At 40.7% G+C, this 22,974-nt stretch overlaps 1 protein-coding gene across 3 annotated transcripts in view; it reads left to right on the top strand.

The window, feature by feature from the left end:
- tmem8b (transmembrane protein 8B) overlaps positions 1 to 22,974 on the top strand; it is a 40,694-nt gene continuing 17,720 nt past the window's right edge. The window contains exons 1-9 of one of the 3 annotated variants that reach the window (XM_058070807.1): positions 1 to 201; positions 1,164 to 1,404; positions 5,997 to 6,186; positions 7,080 to 7,287; positions 11,857 to 11,990; positions 13,230 to 13,501; positions 15,093 to 15,475; positions 20,878 to 20,974; positions 21,099 to 21,222. In XM_058070807.1, the coding sequence (XP_057926790.1) occupies positions 1,338 to 1,404; positions 5,997 to 6,186; positions 7,080 to 7,287; positions 11,857 to 11,990; positions 13,230 to 13,501; positions 15,093 to 15,475; positions 20,878 to 20,974; positions 21,099 to 21,222 (1,475 nt within the window). In that variant the 5' untranslated portion in view covers positions 1 to 201; positions 1,164 to 1,337. Of the gene's footprint in view, positions 202 to 1,163; positions 1,405 to 5,996; positions 6,187 to 7,079; positions 7,288 to 10,375; positions 11,142 to 11,182; positions 11,714 to 11,856; positions 11,991 to 13,229; positions 13,502 to 15,092; positions 15,476 to 20,877; positions 20,975 to 21,098; positions 21,223 to 22,974 lie in introns of those variants that run through there. The other 2 variants (XM_058070808.1, XM_058070809.1) reach the window with 2 other exon arrangements.

Here is a 22,974-nt window from a genome sequence, read left to right as displayed (position 1 = left end):
TCTAACACTGCCTTTTATCCTCTTGAGCATGGAATTCACCAAAGCTGCAGAGTTTGGTACTGTAATCTCTTCCACTTCTTTGTGATCACATGACTGGAGCTGGTGAATGTTTGGCACAATGTGCTCCTCCACCTTCTCTGGAGAATGCGCCGCAGATGCCCGGACATTGGCCCCTCCATTCCCTTCGGCTTCTTCAGCAAGGTACTGTGTTTCTCATCATAGAGATGTGTTTATCTTCATAAACCTGTCATGTGCCCCAGTTTCCTCTGCAGGTCAGAATCCTACCGTGCATGTTGGAGATTTGCATAATGAATCAGAACTGTAGCTCCCTAGTGACAGTAGAACACAGACCATGACACTACCACCACCATGTTTGACTGGAGGCATGACACAGTTATCTAGCGACTCGCTTGTATTGCCAGCAGTTGTTTTATTATTGTTGTCTCATTTTCAGTAGATAAGTCAATACTGCTATACAAGCTGTACACTGACTAAAGTATATCCAAGATAGTATTGTCCCTTGAGAACATGTACTGTAATGAACAATGGTTACAAACAAAAGGTAAAATCTATCCCAAAATAGCTCCAATTACATTTATGCTTCAGTTGCCTCAAAATTGCCTTAACATACCCTGCCCGGCCAGGGTATTAAGTACACCTGTACCATATAAAGATGTTCAGAACATGAGCAAACACAACAAGGCTCACTATGCCAGTTATGGCTAATATTCTGGTTGCATGAGTGGAGACGCAGACTTGGAAACACCTCTGAGTATGATAGCCACTATGCACTAGATGTGCAGTATGATTAATAACTGACTGTATTTGACTCATTCTATTTCCCCAGTTGCATTAGTATGTGTGCTTTCCGCAAATGTCCAACTGTCCCAGAAATCAATATATTTTATTGAAAGCCTATGATTAACATCTCACGCATGTTGTCAGAATGTAGTCATCATAGTTACAAAGATGATAGATACAGTATTGTGATACAAAATAGAGAGATTTATTGAAAGGCTGTCTCCTTGCAATAGTAAACTTAGTCCATCTCTAGTCAGCGTGCGCGCGCCTGACGTAGCCGCTGCTGCAACCCGACGTTGCCCCCCCCACCCCCCCAGACTGACATCACCGACCCTCCAATGAGAATCTCTTCTCCTCCGTAGCCTGTCGAATCAAAACCCAACCAGCAGGCGGTGTGCTGGGTGACGTCATGCACTAACAGCTGGTCGATGAGCCACCAAAAAAAAAAAAAAAGGATGTAAAATGTAAAGCGGGCACAGCAGCGAGCTGTGAGCTGCACCGCGGCTCGAGCCCACAGCCACGGAACACTCGGAACCATGTGGATCATCAGGAGGAGGAAGATGCTGCTCTACATCGTTTACACTTTCCTATGCGCTTCTGGAGGTGAGTGCTAATGTGTGTGTGCGCGCGTGTATTGTTGGCGCTGTCCATCTACTGGTGGTACTGAAACGGACCCGTGATCAGCCCTTGTTATATCCTGTTTCGAACCCTGTACTGCACCTATGGAGTACCTTCATTGTAGAGATTCACTGGCATGTTACACCACTACATGCCAACTACATGCTGACAACTGACACCCATTCAATTGTCTTTATTTCACTTATTTGTGGTGTTTGATTACACATGTTTCAAGTTGGCACAATTTGACTGACATTCTTATAAACAATCAGGTGGATTTACGATTGGATTATTGCTGCAACATAAGTATAAAAGCATTGTACTCCTCTGTAGGCTAAATGTAAAGGTGTTTTTCCTCTATCACCATGTGAGACACAAGCATGAAACAAAGACATCAGCTGTCACATTATCCTTAGCGGTACCTTCTCTGGTTTTCTTGTTTTGTTCCCGCTAGTTTAAAGACAACAAGGTTTCTTACGAGCTTTGCACTACTTTTACTGTCTGTTGAAGGTCTAATGTAGCCAAAAAGGGGGCTCACTCCCTCCGAAATATAGTATGTTCCATTGTGTTGTGCTTATTCACTCTGACAGCAGAGGCTTTTGCATTGTTTAAACCTAATTTTGTTTATTCCCAGTATGTATGTATATACATATATTAGAATTAGTATATTTACTGTATATACAGTAAATAATATATTGCTACTGTCCAGTATAAAAAACACGTAAGTCCAAACTGTGGATTGGATTATAATGGGATTATAATTGGATTATCCTGATAATTTTTAAGAATTAAAAATGTCATTGTCATTGGACAGCGACAATATTTATTACTTACTGTTTATATGACTATATTATTGTATCTTATCCATTTTTACTTGTATTTTAATCAAACATTCCTGAGGCATGTAGCTCCACTAATGATAAAACACACCAAAACATAAAAACTGCAAGTAAAATAATAATACAAACATTTTAGATTATTTTGACTTCAATGTACACTCTGCTGACCCTCTCCACCTCGACATCTTCTCAATATTTGTTATTATACATTCCAATGTACTATTACACAACAATTTCATTGTGTTTTATTATCAATACAACCGTGTTTTTCTTTGCTATTATATTGGATCTCATTACATTGAGGCGTACCTAATGATGTGACCAATGGGTGTCAATACACATTCTGGACAATGAATAATGACCAGGAAGTCATTAAACATGACACAATTGAGCCCCACCTACTCTAAGTCATTCTTTTCTATTTGTTTATGATTTATGAGGCTTTTGACCAGCAATTGTTCATTGGCAGCATTTTAGTGTGATGATGCAGCTTTGTGCTGTCATGCTATGTACTGCAGATTGTGAAAAATGCTTATCTGATCGTATGATAATAGATTATTGCTGGTTTTGTTTGCTTTTATATTTTTTCTTTAAATGGTGATAAATTGCGCCTGTCAAATATTAAATGTGTCCATATACAGAAAGTGCACAGTTTTCCAATGCCACAACTACCAACGCCTGAAAACACTAGAAACCAGTGTATGTATTGTATATGCTAATTACTTGCTCACTGGGATTTGATCTGGTATGAAGGTTGTGTGATACCCTGACTGTCTTTTATTGCTGTTTGTATTGTTTTAGTATTCTTTTATCATTCATTTATTATTGTACATTTTCTGTACATTCATTTTTGTTTATATATGTTAGCTGTGTATGGGTCAGACCTAAAAAAAAAAGAGTGTAAATGACAAAACAACAGAACAAATGAGACAACACAGAACAGGTGGTGAGACAGGAGGTGGTGGAGCATAGCTGGGTTGGCCAGGTCAGACGGAGGAAAAGTGTCCCGGGAGAGAATACGACACAGCACTATGCAGGTGACGAGCAGACTGGGAGAATGTAGAAAATAAGTCCTTGGGAGGCATTAATCTATACAATATTATATGTGCTTGTTGTGCTTGTAATGAAGTAAAACTGTATTTGGAGGGTGTCAGTAAAAATAATCACTGAAACATGGCAGTAATCGCAGTGCTGCCTTCAGGGGCATGACTAAATGTTGGAATTAGTCAAGCTGTAGGTCGTAGAAAGGATGAAGACGTGTTGGGAATGTCTTCAATTTCGTTGGTAAACAAACTTTATTTTCCTGTTCCTTGGGATTAAGCCTCATTATCATACAGTACACAGTGGTGTGACAGTTTTTGCCCCCTTCCTGTTTTATTGCATGTATGTCACACTTAAATGTAAGCAAAACAAAAAATGTAATATTCGTCAGTGACAACACAAATGAACACAAAATACAATTTTAAAAGAAACTTTTGACTATGAAGGGGGAAGAAAAAAACGAACCTAAATGGCCTTTGTGGAAAAAGGGATTGGCCCGCTACTCAACTGCAGTCAATGGTATTTATTTGAAAATCGGTGAGGTGTTGATTTATTTAGTCAACTGCATAGAACACCAGATGTTTATTTCAAAGTTTATGTATTTGAACAAATGCTTGTGTATGGGTGATGCAAAGTTTGCTACTATCAGGTATTTATTTGATGTGAGGTGTTTGTTTATTTGTTGAATTTAGGCGTCTATTTGACTAGCGGTCTTCATTTGTGCAAATGTTTCTGTAAGGGTGAAGCTAAAAACCTTTATACTTCAGTGCGACTTCTTTTGGATTCTTGTAGTGAAGTGTGTGGCATTTAAGTTACCATACATAGTTCCTTGCCTGATGAAGTACTGCTACATCTTGAGCTTAAAGGGGAACTGCACTTTTTTTGGAATTTTGCCCATCCTTATGTGAACAAGGACACATATTTCTTACTTTTTCTGCGTATTATTACACAAGAAAATTAGTTAGTATGAGCTAGCTAAGAATGGACATCAGTGAAGCCCTCTAAGAAAACCTCTAACAGCATTGCATGGTTTGATACACATGATCACTGTGATCATGCATTAACACATACACTGATGATAACATGTAATAGTTGCAGTATCTTGTTGTATTTTGTTGTTTTAAAACACTATAGAAACTTATTTCTCAGCGGCTTGATACACAGTCTTATGCTAGTTCCGTCAGCAACAGCAGAATAGTTACAACGACAACACTTACAATGTCTGCTCTCATTGCGATGGCTGTGTCTTCCAGCACAAGATGTGTGTTCCAGTCCTCGGGTAAAAAATGCTGACGGCAAACCAGCATCTTGTTGAGTGTTGATAGTGAAATTGAGTATCAATGGGTATCCACTCTTCCGTCTGTAAATGACGCTGAGATGAGCGCTTAGCGAGGCTTCATGGTGTCTGCCAGATAGAAATAGTTTTTCATGTTAGCTGCTACGATAATAATATCGCTCTAGCTTGGTTAATATAGTCAGTTATGCAAATGGAACACTGTTGACATTTTTTGAGGGCTTTTTGTGTGATGGCTATAGCTTCAAAGTATGTATTTCCTATGATGTGCATTGTTAGCTAGCTCATATTAACTTGTATTGTTCCGCTAGAATACACAGAAGAGGCAAACAAATATGTGTTCATTGTGGATGATGGGCAAAATTCACCAAAAAAGTGCAGTTCCCCTTAAATGGGACCTAGTATGCTCATTTTTGTCCTTTTGTATTGAGTTGTGGACTGGTCTAGAGCACGATAACCTGCACAGAAAGCTTTCTAGATCTTCCAGAACCCGCACCTACTCCAGCTGTCTTTTCCTGGATTTATTTATTGGATAATATAGGATTATATAGGATAATATAGGATAAAGCATGCCCACTCTGCTGTGATTGGTCCCACTCCGTTTGTACAGTTTAGCTTTTACAACGCCCATATCAGGTCTGGCACACTGTGACATCACAGAGAGCCAGTGTAAGAAAAAAACACGATGGGTCCCTTTAACTCTTATATGGATGTGTGGCACATATGTATTTGTGTGGCACATATGTATTTACCACATTGATAGTATTCATGTAATGAAAAAGCAACAGCCCTTACACAGTAAACGTACAGACAGCTCTCTGCGTTTGCTGGGATGAGAGCAAAATAAAAGGGAGCTTTGTAGCTGGGATCAGACTTTAGCTCTTGACAACAAGATTTCTTCATTCTCTGGAGTTTCTTGGGTTTTATCATTCAAGGTTACATCCGACAGAAGAGCATGTGTGTGTTGTAATTTTTCTCCTTTTACGAGCAAGCATCACAACACACTGCTGAGGGTGGCTGGATTTTCTTGGCTCGGTGTTCCTATCAAGTCCAATGGAAGACATCCTCGTATTTTTCTATTAATGTCCATAGGCGATGCAGTATAGAGCAATTAAATGACTCACATGCAGTTTTTGCTGTTCTTTTTGCCCACCTGCTGGCTGAGCTCAGTGCCAGTTTGGCTCATGGCAGATTACACCTGTCACTTGATCTGCTGCTGCTTTTATATGCAGAGCCTCAGCTGGATGTAATCCAAGGATTTGACATTAAGCAGGATGCCTGAGCGCATGCACACACAGATGTCTTAAAAAAATAAGTCTAGGATGATGAACAAAAAAAAAACAAAAAACAAAGAAGAACACTGCATTCATCTCCTCACCTGTTGTTCTTTCTTTTGTTTCCAGATTGCCTTTTTGTGACTGAATACTTCACCCGAACGCCTCGTAAGCTCAGTGCTTTCAACTCCTTCGCCAGTGTGGAGCTGTTTCACTTCAATGTGCCTGATGACACCATGATGGCCGTATGGAACCTCATTACCTTCAAAGAACAAGGGGGCACCTTTGGAGACCGCTGCCCCAATCGCAATGTGACTGTGTAAGGCAGCGACACAACTCTTTGTGTTTATGTTTGAAACTTTTGCTTGAAACCATGGGATTCACTTTGACCTTGAACCTGACCCTTGTTATTGATTGTTAAGACTTGTGTGGTCACTGTTAGTGTAGCGGTTCACTTGACGGACTTGACCATGCAGCCAGCGTGGCTTCCTGCTATTCATGCACTTCCATTGGCAAAAATGTCAGTTAAGGTTCCAAGCTTTGTGTGTAGTGTGAGATTGGTGATTTCTGAAACATTTCAAGAGACACGGTTAGAAGTTAAATACATAAACCACCTTCACTGTTATTTCTGAAACATGAAAGGCCATTATATGGTATAAAACAACTTATATTTTTAAACTTTCATAATCATTTGGAGCACATGAGAAAATGTAAGGGAAAACATAGCTCTCTATGACCACATGGTTGTCTATTAACAAGTTTATTGTACAACACAGAACCCAAATTGCTAGCTGCTCAGCCAGCATGACATTGTAGCTGTTGGATGCTGACCACTCATGATACTTCAAATGCAGATACTGCCATCGGGAAAAGTTAATTTAAAAAGGTTGCCTCCACAGCTGTTCATGCAAATGTTTTTTGACACAGCACTAATTAGACACCCCGGCAGTTATTTGCTTTTGTCGACCACGCACATTAACTATGGGAGCAGTTAATTGAATAGAGGCATTAATTGGAGCATTTATAGTAAATTTGTTCTCTTCCGTTGTTGTGGTTTCTTAGCATGTCTCTTTCCGGCTGGCGTGTTCAATGCGGCTTGGTTTTTTACAGATCTTATTCAATTATACAGACGTACCCAAGTGTGTGTCCTTGATGTTGCTGTTTGCTGAAATAACCATGTAATAAACAATAAACATCTTTTGTGATTGACAGGTACTTCAGGTCTGGCGCTCCACCAGTAATCAACCCTCTGAACACTCATTTCCCACGGGATATGGTCGTGCCAGGATCTTTTGCCGTCACTCTGACCTGGACCCTTCCGAACCGCACCACTGGGGCGTTCAACGTGACCAGCCCGCTCCCTGGGGACTGGTTCTTGGCTGCACATTTACCCAAGGATGAAGGAAAGATCTCAGTCAAAGTAATTGATAATAATGATGATAACATACAGCGGTGTGAAAAAGTGTCATACGCAAATAATGATGAAAGGTTTTAAATTATGCTCAAACTAATCATCTGCATCACACAGCGGTAGGAGAGTTGTGCACACACACACACACCAAAGTTGTACTGATGTCAGTAATTACGTTAAAATGAATTATTATCCCTAATGAGTTGTTGCTTGGTGACAACACAATCGCAGCTTATGGTCACTATTATGAATGTAAAAGCTCATCTGCTGCTGACCTTAGTAATCTTTGCTACAAAAATATGGAAATCAGTAGCCATAATAAGACGGAAAACACATTTTACGGTACAGTCATTTTCATAAATAAACCAATAAGATTCTGTCACAGCAACACAGATGGCAGATTTGGGTTGATGATCATTAATTTGGGATATTAGAAGCTCATTATACTGTGCATTGTGAGGAAGTGTCAGGTGTTGTTGCTACTGTCCTCCCACTCACATCCAACACAGCCATGTCTCTCCTAAAATAGTTTCACACATGACTGCTTTTATGATTAGCCGTCATCACTTTTGTCACATTTATAAAGCGCTAGTGTGCATAACACATGGCCAGGGGGAGGAGCAGTCATTAATGTGACTGTGCGGTTATTCATTTTCATCATGCATCAGTCTATTCAGGCATTTATGAGCTATGCTTTGTTTGGACCACTGTGATCGACTGGCTGACCTCATGACTCAAACAACCACCACGCCTCCAGAAACACAATGATGCAGCATCAGCAGCATGCTTGTGTTCCACCTTGCAGTGTATTAACAAACATTGATACACATCTAGATAAATCGATTCAGTCCAAGCATTAAAAACATTGATCTCGGTGTTTGCTCCAATGTTGTTGCAGGATGTTGTTGCACTGAAGGAGACACTTTATCATGAAACACTTATCTATCATAATTAAATGACCAAGAAACAGAGCTTTTTAATGTACTGTCCTTTACTATTTGAAAAAAAACACACCAGTAAATTACATCATTATTATGAACATGCTGTATGTTAATGGCAAGTACTACAGTGTCATTGCCAGATGATGAGATGTGAGATTTTTAAAAATTGTATACAAAATATATGACTTTTTGCACAAGTCAATTTAAAGTTGAGATGATGCATTGATAGGCAATGATGAAAGTGATAGCATCCAATCAGATCGCTCTAATATCATTGCTATACTGCTTATAAACACGCCGCCAAAGGCGAACTCCTCTGTTCATTCGTGTTGAAATGTACGATACTCCTAATCTTTCTGTCTTTTTGCCATCTTCTTCCTCAAAAGTGTTTGCGTTAGCAAGGCGCCAAGTTCACCTCTTGACCACTCAATCATGCATTAGCATCTGACCGGAAACTACCATAAGGACAGCCTTTGCCAATAGATATGGACAAAAGACGGACAAAAATACATGATTTTGTTGAAATGCTAACAAAAAATTATATGATTTTTTTTTCGTTTGGTCTGCGCGCTAACCACTCGGTCACCTTGCGTGTTAGCATTTCAACAAAATCATGGGTGGAGACTCGGATTTGATTCCCCACTCGGCCATCTCTGTGTGGAGTTTGCATGTTCTCCCCATTCGAAAAACATGCTAGGTTAATTGGCGACTCCAAATTGTCCATAGGTATGAAAGTGAATATGAATGTTGTTTGTCTATATGTGCCCTGTGATTGGCTGGCGACCAGTCCAGGGTGTACCCCGCCTCTCGCCCAAAGACAGCTAGGATAGACTCCAGCATGCCTGCGAACCTCGTGAGGATAAGCGGTATAGAAAATGAATGAAAATGTAGTGTTAAGAGAGACATCAAAAGAGCCACAAATAGCTCACGAGCCATACAGTAGGTTCCCAACGCCTGCTTTAGATGCTCCCTTGAAAGATACGTGGAGGCTGACCTCCAGTATTTCTGTACAAATTTAGTCTTTTTTTATTTGACATAATTTGTTTGAAATCCATATTTCTATGTTTGACCTTAACACAAAAAGAAAACATCGTCCAGACTGATCTTTTTTTATTGAGATTAGCATTCTAGCTTGCGCTGCAGAGCCTAAAGAGGCAGAACCAAGTGTAAAGAGTTTTTCTTCATCTCATCGCGTCCGTCCATGTGGTCACATCAACACCAGCAGATTTCCATTTCAAGCAATTTACCTACCGCAGCAGTCACCTCTGTTTGCTTGTGCTTTCCTTTGTGGTCTCCAAAATATTCCCCTGCAGAACACACAAATCACAAATGTCATCAGAAATTGCTTCAGACGTTCACTGGGTAGGTTTTGAAGATGCCAATGATACACGGCGTAGATGAGAAACACATAGCTTCTTCCCAATTCTGCTCTCTGAAGCAATTTTCCGCCAATGATGCGATGCACACAAAGCAGGAATAAAGCATACATCAGTGCTGGCAGACACCTATGAGCTGTGATAAATCCTGATGTATTCTTTTGTACCATGAATGAAAAGCAAAATCAAGGGGTGATGTTTCTCTCTTTTCAGCACGTTCTCCACGTCTCACAGTCATTTAGCCACGTGCCGTTTATTTCACACTTTCAACCTCATTGACGAAACCTAGCCTTGCACATAATGGTGACATTTAATAGCGACTGATTTAACAACTTATCAGATGAGCGCGCGTGTCCTGATTTGAAGTCATTACCCATCATGCAAAGCTACACGTTGAATGAGGGCTTTAATGGGGAGCAGTATGAGGCGTGAAAGATATCGACTGTTTACCCAAGCGTCTGTCCATCCATCTCTGTGCTCCCAGGTGTTGGTTGCCATAACGTCACTGGCGCAAATATACGCACGCATACATACAGCTATATTGACAACATAATTAAATGTCTGCACAGCCCTCCTCCATGCAGGCCTTTAATGTAGTATGACTATGAACCTGCACAAGATCTCGATCACAAGATCTAAAGTAAAAAGTGAAACATTTAAAGCTTTAAATGCAATTTTTTTCAAATTGTAATTTGTTTCTGCAGTGATGCAATGACAAATGAACCACAAAGGGATTTTTGTCAGGGTCAGGATTGTGGCGTGGGCTCTGTGGCAAAACTGCAACTCAGCTTGTTGGCTCAGTATGGGTGAGCATTGGTGGTTGAGGAGAGAGACACTGGTGTCAACCGTAATGGCTGTATGGAGTTTTATTTTTGACTTAATTTTGAGGTAGCAAAGGCAGATTTGAAGCCATATCCACGTGTAGCAACTACTGTTCACTCCCTCTCACGCGACCCCTCTGCATGCTGGTCACGCAACCTTTTTGTTAGCACGGTATCCCCGGCCGGGTTTTTGAGACTGAGCTCCTGGTTGGAGCTTGTGGGTTTCTGCCTGGAGAGCAGCAAGGTGTACGGGCGTGTTCAGTTGTCAAAGTACGCGTCTCTCTGGGAGGCGAGGACGCTGTTTTTTCTCACCATCAACCGGCAAAGTCCCAAAATCCACTGTGGGCTCGCGATCGACGGGTTGGTGACCCCTGCAAAGGGGGATTGGAGGATGGCTGTTAATAAATATAATATATGCACTGATAACACAGTAATGGACGACTTTACTTGGCTATGAATATTGTTCTCATATTGAAAAATTCACTTCAAAATATCCAGTTATTGTCGCTATTCTTACCATACTAATTTGCGAAATAGCTCGCAGGACCCACATGACACCTATTGGTAGCCCTGAAGCTCCCTGAATGGATATAATAAATAATCATAAAATATTAGACACAAATGTAGCATCTAGTAAACTACTCAACGACCACAGCAATGTGGAAGCTGTGATTTGTTGGTGTTAATGCTGGCAGCATGATGTTTACTTGCATTTGGCTTTTCAGGTATATCATATACACGCTAGCTAACAGGTAGAAATATAATATAAGATTTGTGGCTGAAAATTTGCACTGTTTAGCCTTGTGTTAGATTTGCATGCTAACATAGTGTTAGCTTAATATGCTAATGCTAGGAATTGAGATTGATGGGTTTTCGTCACCCTTTAGCATTGTGTTATCATGCTAATATTAGCGCTAGCTACACGCTACGAGATAGATCGATACGATATACGTTACATAAGGGAAATTAAGCAATCCAGTGATTGAAGTAATGGAAGGCCATGAAAAGGTCACGCCAGCGGAGCTTTAATTTACAGCAAGTAGAGCCAACCGTCCAAGTGACATGCTGTAATCAATCAAAAGGTCACAGACTGGACTAATGACACGCCACAGTAATTGTGGCTACAGAGGGAGCAGGAAGGAGTGTAGTGATCACTTGACAGGAACTAACGACCTCATTGGGCATTTCACACCTGTCGTTAGTGTGACGCCTGGTTTCTTTTCAAGCAAATTTAGCTGCTGATTGCGCGTGGAGACTACATGCGGCCTCCTGGTTTCACAGTGATGTACACCACAACGTAATGTCACCCAGCAGTACCAGTCAAATGGAGTTTCATTGGCTGGCATTGACAGACTTTATCCATCATTCTGATTAATACTCATCTGCACAATGTTAAATAATAAGCCATTTAAATTCTGACTGTATGTGTCCCCCTGGTAGGGTCTGTCTGAAGAATGTCAGTACTTGTTCCAGCCTCAGCTCATCGTACAAAAGCTCATTGGGATATCGCTGCTCTATCCGGGCTACTTCATAGACCAGATGATCCCTGCACACAACAGATCTGCTCTTTATAAGTAAGTCACTGGACAAAGGGGCAAAAAAATGTATTCCCAAAATTGAACTAGAAATGTGCGAAATGGAATTTAAGTCAAGGTTGTAATTGTGGAAAGTGAAAAATGAATGCCATTATAAATCAACCAGTATCAATAACAAAATATTATGTTTGTATACATATTCCCAATTTGCAGTTAATTCCTATTTATTCCCATATATTTATGAAATTGTTTAGCTATACCAGAACATTTTAGTGTTTTTGTATCCTTGTTAAAACATATTGGAACCTTCACCAATTGCTTTCTGTAAAATTCAAGCATCAGGAGAAATCCAAAATAATTAAACTTCTTTTTATGTGATGAAGATGTCTGCATCTAAAGCTGGAAGTGTTAGCTGGGTGTGTTTAATATTTTATAAGACAATGTTCTTTTAGTAGTATTTTATCACTTGAAGCCTACAGTGAACATCTTTTTCACTTTTCAAAGTAGGATATGTTCCATTAGGATTGTTCCTGTGGTAGAGATCTGCAATGTTGTACTGTATGTGACATTTTAGTTGAGCTAAGGGACACACATTTTGAACAGGAAAGACAAAAAAACAGAAAGAAATGAAACTATATGTATAGTCTATATATAGTCTATATATATAGACAATGTTCAGTCATTCTTTTTGTACCACTTATCCTCACGAGGATCGCGGGGGTGCTGGAGCCTATCACAGCTGTCTTTGGACGAGAGGCGGCGTACACCCTGGACTGGTCGCCAGCCAGAACATGAGGGGAGAATATGTAAACTCCACACAGAGATGCCCGAGGGTGGAATTGAGCTCGGGACCACTTGTCAATGGTGCAGCCCCAATAGACAATGTAATCAATAAAAAGGAGGTACTACCTCTATATCAGTATTTACTTGCTGTGTGGAGTTTGCATGTTCTCCCTGTGTAAGCGATGGTTTTCTCCGGGTACTCCGGTTTCCTCCCACATTCCAAAAACATGCTAGGTTAATTGGTGACTCCAAATTGTCCATAGGTATGAATGTGAGTGTGAATGGTTGTTTGTCTATATGTGCCCTGTGATTGGCTGGAGAGCAGTCCATGGTGTACCCCGCCTCTCGCCCAAAGACAGCTGGGATAGGCTCCAGCACTCCCACGACCCTCGTGAGGATAAGCGGTGGATGAATGAATGAATGACTATACAATATAATGTGTTTTTGTACTGTAAATCCAACAATGTGTTTTTCACTTGCTTTCTCTCTCTACAGAGTGTTTATCCCCAATTACATATCCAAGGTCAAAGTTCAGCTGGTAAACTGCGGCATAAAGAACAAAAGCAATGGCACTTCTTGTCCTGTGGTGTTGAAGATAAGAGCGCGTGCGCCCCCTGTGCACAACTCGAGTGCCCTCGACTGCAGGGAGTGGAACCCTTGTGAGTTAGATGCGGTTGTGCCCGCATGGGAACAATGGTACTACATCCTGGTGGAGAGATACAACACTAACTCCAATGTCTACTTCCGTATCGGAGTGCAGGTCACAGGTGAGTGCCATGTTGACATAGATGTTAGATGCACCTGTACAGAATAATAACTGCATCAAATACATATATACTCAATTTGATTTCTGTTGCACCACTTCACAAAAGGACCGTTAGACATAGAGCAAGTCTAGAACCAGACTCCAAACCAAAACATTAAATCTGATCTCTCCAAACATTGTCTAACAAAAAAATGTTTCTCAGGCTTTTTAAGCGTTTGCTAAAAAGGCGTTTGATTTTTAGGTTGACCCATTAGGAGGCTTGCTGCTGAAGGATGCAGCCCAAAGAGAGAGGCCTCCTGTGGGAGCACAAAAGAGTCTGTTAGTCCTGCGTTAAAGTGTAGCATGTTGTTTTTAGCTTGTGAAGAGCAAAAATATTCTGCGCTCTCAGCCCCCGCGGGGAGACTGCTAAGAAAACTGTGGGAAGTCCGCTACCGCGCAAAGATCTCCTCCCACCCTCCCACTGTTCGACATTGTACTACAGTGCACCTTGTCACCATGGCAACACAAGCACTAATTATTCACAGTCTGTCTTTTTCCCTGCTGGCCAGGCTGATCTTACTTGACCTTTTGCGGGTTTAAATTGAAGAACACTTCAGGATCATCCAGCGCGCTCTTGCTCTTCTACTCGCTTGTTGTTGGAGCTCCCAGACTTTTCCAACAGGAAGCAGTGAAACTAGGCTGCTCTTTATTATTTATTATTGTTGTTTTTGCAGCATATTCCATGCAGGTTGTGTTCTCTGTAGACAATTTGGCAGTAAAGAGAGTTGGGCACAAGCCAAATCTTTAGGTTATGAATGTTGTTAGTGAGTGAGTGAGTTCCTCCTACTCACATTTTGAGTATTTCCACTGATATTCTTATTGTCAATGTTTGCTGTATAAGTGTTTTAGTAATGCTTTAACAGCCTGAACAAACTACATTACCAACCATGCAGAGAAACAACATTCGGGCAAATCAGGCGAGGCTCCAAAAACCGTTGCAGTCCTGCCCCCCGGAGAAGCGGTGCTGTTTGACTGTCGTCATCAATGACCATTTTCCAGCAAGTCGCTTTGTGTTCGGTGAAAGCACACTGCCTCGCAATTACTGTGAATCTCTGTCTCATTAAAAAGCTTCCTGTTTACATAGTAGAAGCCTGCCGAAGGGGATGATCTGCAAACGACTCTTTTGCTGAGCAAGCGCGCCTAATACTGCGAGTAAAATACCCCAGCCTTTTATTTCTTGTTTGTGTAAGGCTTGCTATGGATTAACAACACCCCCTGCTTTCACTCTCACACCCACTCTGGCGCCTCAAGTTAGGAACTGTCAAAACACGAGCATAAATCATTTTACATTGAAGATAGGTTCTGTTATAAAACATATGCATCTTTATTATTCATTTTATAATGTAATATCCAACATAATAATGCCTAATTCTGCTTTACACACACAGAACCCTACTCCATGCATGAAAAAAACAAATTACGAAACAGACAAGCATCCTTTGTTTTCCCAGTTTTGTTCTGTAGTACAATTAGGACACGGAAAGACAAGTTGATACGGACTCCTGTACTGCAAACACTAAATAAATACATCCACTGTGTGTATTCTATCCTAGACTGCTCCAAGTCCAATGCATCCAAGGATCAGTCACAGCCAGGCTCCTCTATGAACATGCCACAGTCTTTTGGCACAGCCATGGCTTTCTCCTTGTCAGACACCGTCTCCATGGCAGTGCTGGGGGCGCCGTCTCACAATGCCACTCAGCTGCACACCTCAGGGGACAGCGTGGTTTATCTCACTCCCGCCACAGACGCCAACAAGTGCTGGCCCATCCGCCCGACTCTGCGCAACGAGTTGGACACCTTCTCTGTGCACTTTTATGTCTTCTTTGGTCCAAATATATCCATTCCGCCAGACAGGGCAGCTGTGTTTGCCATCAACCTGATGCCTGTCTTGGACAGCGGTGGGGTCCTCAACATGGAGCTGAAGCTTAACATGGTGAGTTCTTATGCTTGATTACTGTATTTAATTACTATATATACTTTAGGATCCAAATCAGACATGGGGTTCTTCCAATGGACCCAAATGATACTTAGTGTATCAGCCTTAAAAATAATATATTGGCAACCTGATAAAAACCGACGTGGGTCCCATTTTGGGATTTTTGGGAACTCTACTGTGAAAAATTTGATAGAATTTACTTAATTGATGGAGAAAATGCTAATTATAGATCAACTTCCCCTCGCTGAAGTCATGTTGTTCCTCTTCAGTTGAGACTGACTTGACAGCACCTCTGCTGGATGGAGTGACGTACTGCACTCTATTTGCATTTCAATTATTCATTCATTTTCTGTGCCGCTTAATCTTCATTAGCTTATCCCAGCTGAATTTGGGCAAGAGACAAGGCCCACACTGGAGTGGTTGCCAGCCAATCACAGGGCTGGGTTTCAATTAATCAATGATAAATTCACAAATGTATCATTATGCCCATCCCAACACTGATGCTAAAATCCTGTGGAAGCTGAAAGTACCCTAAGAAAGATGTCAGTTTAGATCCCCGACACGCCCAAGTGTGTAAAAGACATCAAGAATATGCCAGGAAGAGTTGTCTTTGTTAACTTGTCCTTCAGCTGCTAATGGTATTAGCAATGCACCTGCAATGACTCTGGAGGTCTGCAGGGAGACACAAGCTGCCAGATGGACTTTTAATAGAAAGCAGTCAGTCCGCGTTGAAATAACAAGAGTATGACACATCCAATCCCACCTGTAAACTTTGATTGTTTGCTTAAAATGTCTATGCCTCCACAATATGCCTTTTTCATGTCTTCTTGGCAAACTGACTCATGCCACTTTATCTCTTTGTGCACCACTTTTAGCATGAAGTCATTGTCATTTATCCTAAGCCACAACATTACGGTAATGGTAATGGTTTCAGAAGAAGATGAAAAAGATATGGAATTATGGGTGTCCTGATACAACCTTTCTCTTCCAAAACAATATTGTTATTGCAATGAAATGTTGGAAAAAGCTTGCTCAGTTGGTATGACAAAAAAACCTGACCCATTTCGTTGTTGTGCATCTGGAGCCCAGTGTTCCCTCGCTCTATTGTGGTTCACCTTTCACGGCCTGGCTGTTTCGCTAATTTTTTTTCGTGCAATTTTAGCGTTTTTTTTTTTTTAATAGGCTGAGGCTGGCCCTTTGAGAAGAATTGCACTATGGGAAGTTGGACGTTCTAGTTCTGTGCTTTAGTACGAGGTGGCTGTGTCTCTCTGTCTGCACTGCACATTGTATACTGCATCTTGATTGGCTGTACACTATTGTCAAAAACTGTCCTTCGCGCCATTTCCTGTTGTGGTCTTTGTCAGCAAACTAGCTAACCGTGTGAGCTGCTTGTTAACTCCCCGACAAAATCGACAATCTTGACAAAACGTTCTGCACCTAAAAGGCAGAGGAAGGTGAAGGAAGGCAGAAGTAGCGACTGTAGGGCGCCATTATGGCATAAATTAATCTTTGATTCAAGGAGAAGGATGAGGAGGGGGTGAAATACGACAGCAGAAACAATATGTTTTAACAAGGATACAAAAACACTACAATTTCTTGTGTCCAACCTTATGGGTTGATCATCAAAACTCAAACAATGTTTTGAATGTTGGTCTTGTTTAAACAAGACATAACAACATAATAACAAGACATCGTAATGAATTTTGGTCACTTCCTGTGTTCGACATACACAATTCACGATTACCCTCTATTAAATATCAAGGGTAATCTGTGTTTTTACAACTATTCTTGATGATGCTGTTTAAGATGCTCCGTGCACGGCACAATGGCCTGTTAGTCTGCTCGGTCTCTGATTGTTCGATGTAGACTCATACATTATATCTATAAGGTCATCACTTGTCTTTTGCTTCTTAGGCTTCATAATATCAATGTTGAGGTCACCACATTGTATATGAAAATTGATTCCTGCAAGGGTTTCCTTGATCCAGTTTGAGGCCATACAAGAGCTGTATCAAAAGCCATATGTAAGATAAAATACTTAGCTGGCAATGATATGTGTCACATTTTAGTATAATTTTTTTTTATACCTCATGGGATACATCCTGTTCTTGTCTCACATGGTGGACTCCATATTTTGGAAGCAATGTTGGAACAAAAAAACAAACCAAAAAAAATGTACATTTAATGTGTCTTGTGTGACTTCCTGGATGATAGAGATTTTGTAAGGGTTATTTTTCTCCCATTGATGGAAAAATGTACATACGTTATCACATGAAAAGACATTTATTCTTTAGTTATTGTATAATCTACTGAGCAAACACTTGTGCATACAAAAGGCAAGTGGAAAAGTACTAGCAGATGGCCTTGAAGTATATCTCTAGACACTAACTCACTGACAACACTCACACACAAACTAATAAGAAAACTCCTTATATGGGTTGCCGGAATGTAAAACCCGAAACTTATGAACCGAGTTAATAAAAAGGCTAAGGGGAGGAAGCTGCTCTTTGGAAGGGTTTGGCGCTTGGAGCGGAGATGGCTTTCCTCCGTTTGCTGCAAAAGACAAAAGTGTGCCTCATCTTATGTTATTTGTTCCTGTCTTCCTGTTGATGAGCATCCTAATGGAATTTCAACTCTACACCCATTTTTCACCAAATTCAGAATTGTTGACCCGAGGGCCATTCGACTGAATAGGTAATGCTCTAAATTGATTTGTATGAATTCAATAGTGTACAGTATTTGAAGTGGGGTGCTTGACCCCTATGTCACTACACCATTGGCTCCAACAGGTGCTGCAGGCAGGCAATGTTTTATCATAGAATTAAACTCTCTGCTGTTTCCATTCTGTTCTACATCGTGTGATATGCAAACACGTCTTTCATCTCCTGTGAACACACACAGAGATGAAATTGATCATCTCCTCATCTAGAAGCGCTTGCAAGAAAGCAAACAGAACCCCCCCCCCCCCCCACCCCATCTTCCAGTACAGGAAATGAGATTAATGGAGTGAATAATTCATTGGATGGTTTATTGATTGATGTGCTGGGGTGACAGTGATTACCGTCACCTCATTGTCAGACAACCACTGTTTTACCTTCTGTGGCTTTTTGTTGTGCTACACAATCCTGAATAAGTCATACGTGGTTATACATGACATTCCAAAAACATGCTAGGTTAATTGGTGACAAATTGTACATAGATATGAATGTGAGTGTGAATGGTTGTTTGTCTATATGTGCACTGTGATTGCCTGGCGACCAGTCCAGGGTGTACCCCGCCTCTCGCCTGAAGTCAGCTGGGAGGATAAGCCGCATAGAAAATAGATGGGTGGGCTGATGTGGATGTCACGTGTGATGAAATCTGGCGATTGTTCAATGAGCTATGAGATATGTTCCTGTGAGATCCTATCATGCTATATTATTTTATAGACCCCCCGCACGCCCCAAGCCATGATGCCACAGGCCTCCTTTAGGGAACTGAAGCAAGAACATTGCATCAGTATCTAGAAAAGACCATGAAATACATGCAATATTGTCTTTGTTATCCCTACAGATCACTTTAATCTCTTAAAATCCAAGCCGGGTTTAAGAAAGTGCTATAATGAGTTAGTCCTTGACACAGTACATCTTATCAGCTTTTCTACATTGCACTGTTTTTTCTTAATCTGAGTGATGCACCTTCTCTAACAAAGAGTTGAACGAAATCAACACCAATTGGAGAGTCTTACAAAAGACAATTGGTGTTTCTTTTGTGTACATTAAGAAGCCAAATGAAAAGTCATCTCTCAAATTGATTTTAATTAGTTTGGGTGGCAGAATATTCGGGGGGGGGGGGGGGGGGGTTTCTGTTTCACTCCTCGTTCTTGCAGCAGTTGACTTGATGGCCTCTGCGGTGCACGTTAGCTACCACATAAAAAAAGAGAGGTGAACCCCCCCTTGCCATTTATCAAAGCCCGCAGCTGTCAGAGGATGCTGATTAAATTGTGCCTCAGACATTCAACGGAATGGATCGGGCACTGGTAAATGGGATTACTATAGCAAGTATTCGCAAAACATGTTGGGAATAAATATTATAACAATGTTTACAAAATTGAAGACAGCAGTTTGAAATTTAGCAACAACCAAGCAGCGAAAAAAAAAAAAAAATCCACAATATGAAATATTGATGAAAGATATATGGCATCACACTTTATTACTTAACTACAGGCAATTCTTTCAGTGTTGACTTTGTTTTTAATTTTGGACTTATTGTCTATTTATCCTAGTTGTATTGTGTTGCACAGCCTGAACGGGAAAGAACATTTGAGGTAGACCTTCATCTCACCAAAACGATCGCAGTTTTTTGCTGCACAAAGACTAGCTTGTCCTTGACACCAAGAAACTGAAGTAATCTTATTTTCAATTCTTTTGTTGGTCTGATGTAACGGCAATCTGTGCGCCGCCTACAAATTTAAAATCAAAAGATGCTTTAAACCACGGGAGCCTTGCTATGTGGCATTTGGCCCCAAGGGACCACACACACACACACACACACACACACACACACACACACACACACACACATAAACAGTAACTCCGTCCTTGCACACTGCACTTTTGGAGCTTTTTGTCACCAAAAGTTGGTTGAAAAGTGCAGCTGAGTTTTGAACTTTCTCATCTTTATTGTGTTGGGAATGAAACAAAAGTGTGATCAAGGGAGGTGCAGGACTCATTATGGCCCGAGTCTTGGAATTGGCTTTGATTGAAGTCGTTCTATCGAGAGATTGCAGGCCAGATGGTGACTTTAGGAAGCACCTGGCAGAGTGTGTGCTGGGTTGTTTCATTAATCAGCACTGTCCCTGCTTGACTATACTGTACAGTATACACTCCCTTTTCTTTCCTTCCTGCTTGGGGCGGATTGCCAATAAATGACCTCTCACTGCTACGAGTATATGAAGTGGAATGCAAATGCATGAAGTCTGTAGACAATGTCTGCATACGTTTACATGAGTTCAATTCCACCCTCGGCCATATCTGTGTGGAGTTTGCATGTTCTCCCCGTGCATACGTGGGTTTTCTCCGGTTACTCCGGTTTCCTCCCACATACCAAAAACATGCTAGGTTAATTGGCGACTCCAAATTGTCCATAGGTATGAATGTGAGTGTGAATGGTTGTTTGTCTATATGTGCCCGGTGATTGGCTGGCGACCAGTCCAGGGTGTACCCTGCCTCTCGCCCGAAGACAGCTGGGATAGGCTCCAGCACCCCCGCAACCCACATGAGGATAAGCGGTAGAAAATGAAATAATTGACTATTAGAGTCACTTCACAATATGGCCTAGTCAAGTGGAATCCTGTTTTTTGTGTGTTTTAATGCTTCTGGTGTAAGACGTCTGATGTTTTCTTGTCTTGTATGTTGCAGTCGACACTGAAAGACAAGAATGTCACTGTGTTCGGCTGCCTGACTCACGGGATGCCTCTCTTCCTCTGGCAAAACTCATCATTGAAATGTGAATCAGGTATGTCCGACTCAGCAAAACAGCCATTCCTTTTAAAAGTCACAAAGTTCCACCAGAAGCGTACAAATGAGTCATGCTCTGTTTGCGTCTTGCCTGTACTTTCATTGTTTTTGCTGTGTTGCAGAGTCTGTGGCTGGGTTTTTCCTCTCTTTGAACACGTCCACTAACATCACCAAACTCAGGATTCCTTACCCACAAACGGGCACCTGGTACCTCAGTCTGCGCTCACTGTGTCCCACAGAAGACGGGTGAGACTTCATATGCATACTAAAGAAGTGCTTCTAATGATATAGAGCTTTTTTTTTTTTTTTTTAATTTTTCAATATGTTACAAGTCTTTAATTCCACAGTTTTCCTTGTGATCAATATTGTACCGAATCTAACTTTAAATGTGTGAATGTGAGTATGAATGGTTGTTTACGTCCATGCCGAGCCACCTTTCATCTTAAAATTCTCATATATATAGACTAACTCAGTGGTAAGATGCCTATATTTAAAACAAAAGTTAGCCCTTCATTGGTAGCAGTTAGTTATGTTGAAAAAAAAAGTAATTGTTTGACGTCACATCCTGAACTCTGGAGTTTTTAATGTGTTGCCTTGACTTGGGCTGTACTGTCTTTGGCATTAACATTTTCACTTATTGCATATCTGTAATATTGAATAGCAAATGCTAATTGGACGTAATGCATGTGTATCTAATGAACGCTACATATTTATTTTGACTGATATACTAGTCAGGTTATGTATAGAACAATGGAGGAATTATGTGGAATTATTTTTATTACCATATTGAATTGTGAATTATTGAATAGCAGCTGCTTTCATTACCTGTAAACTGTGAATGTGAAATACTAATCATTAGTATTTAATCATCAATCATCAAAGTTGAGCGGTTATATTTTATACATATGTTAGGTTAGTGTTTGAGTGTAAAAGTAAGGGTTAGGGATAAGTGCTTGGTGCTTAGGGTTGAGGTTAAAATGGGGTTACGGTGCGTTCATGTAGAGTTGATTGGGGTTAGGGTTAGGGTGTAGGCATGATCCGAATGTGGCTAAGTTTCAGGTTTTGAGTTTGATGTTTAGAAGTGGATAGGTTTTGAGGGTTATGGATTTGATAGTGTTGTGGTTACAATTACATGATTTTTTTGGATTTTGTGTCATGGGATGGGTTTAGCGTTAGTATTAGTGTGCTAGGTGGGATAGGCAAGTGTTAGGGTCAGTTGTTCATTTTTAAGTAAAGTTAAGTTAAAATAGTATTTCCTGCATTTAAGTACATTATGCTCAGAAATCCCCCAAAATACATCGACACTCACAACGTGAATTCACAAGATTAATACAATTCATGAAAAAAATAAAAAGGGCATATTTCACATAATGGGTTGAATTAATTTCCATCCATCCATTGTCTGTAGCGCTTATCCTCAGGAGGGTCACGGGCATGCTGGACCCTATCCCAGCTGGACTGTTCGCCAGCCAATCACAGGGCACATATAGACAAACAACCATTCATACGCACATTCATGCCTATGGACAATTTGGAGAAGAAAAAAAATATTTTTTCTCCGGTAATTTCCAAAGTAAAAATGTCTTCCTACTGCTATTCACAAGTAAACAAAGTGGATGGCTTTTGCTCATTAATATTTACAGGTTATAATAACTTGCCCTCAATTTCTCCAAGCTGAGCCACGGAGAGACACTATTTGTTGTCAATTACAGAATAACAACAATAAAAAAAACAAAACATTCAGTATGTCTTATTACCCATCTAAATATAGTTTGTTTACCATGTTCAATAATTCAGTATACTAATGTAGAAGCCATTCTGGCAACCATTTTTTCCCACTGCCTCTGGTACACACTTAGAACATGACAGAGAATAAGGATAGACACTCTTAAAACACACATTTACATTTGTTACAGTGTTTATAATCATTACCGAAGTATCTTTACACGGCTCTTTGAAATAAATGCAATACAATGTCAGTGCTTGTTCTCTGAGGAT

This window comes from Doryrhamphus excisus, chromosome 4 (assembly GCF_030265055.1).
Source record: "Doryrhamphus excisus isolate RoL2022-K1 chromosome 4, RoL_Dexc_1.0, whole genome shotgun sequence".
Taxonomy (NCBI): domain Eukaryota; kingdom Metazoa; phylum Chordata; class Actinopteri; order Syngnathiformes; family Syngnathidae; genus Doryrhamphus; species Doryrhamphus excisus.
The sequence above is the reverse complement of the archived record's forward strand: the minus strand, read 5'-3'. Positions and strand labels throughout refer to the sequence as shown.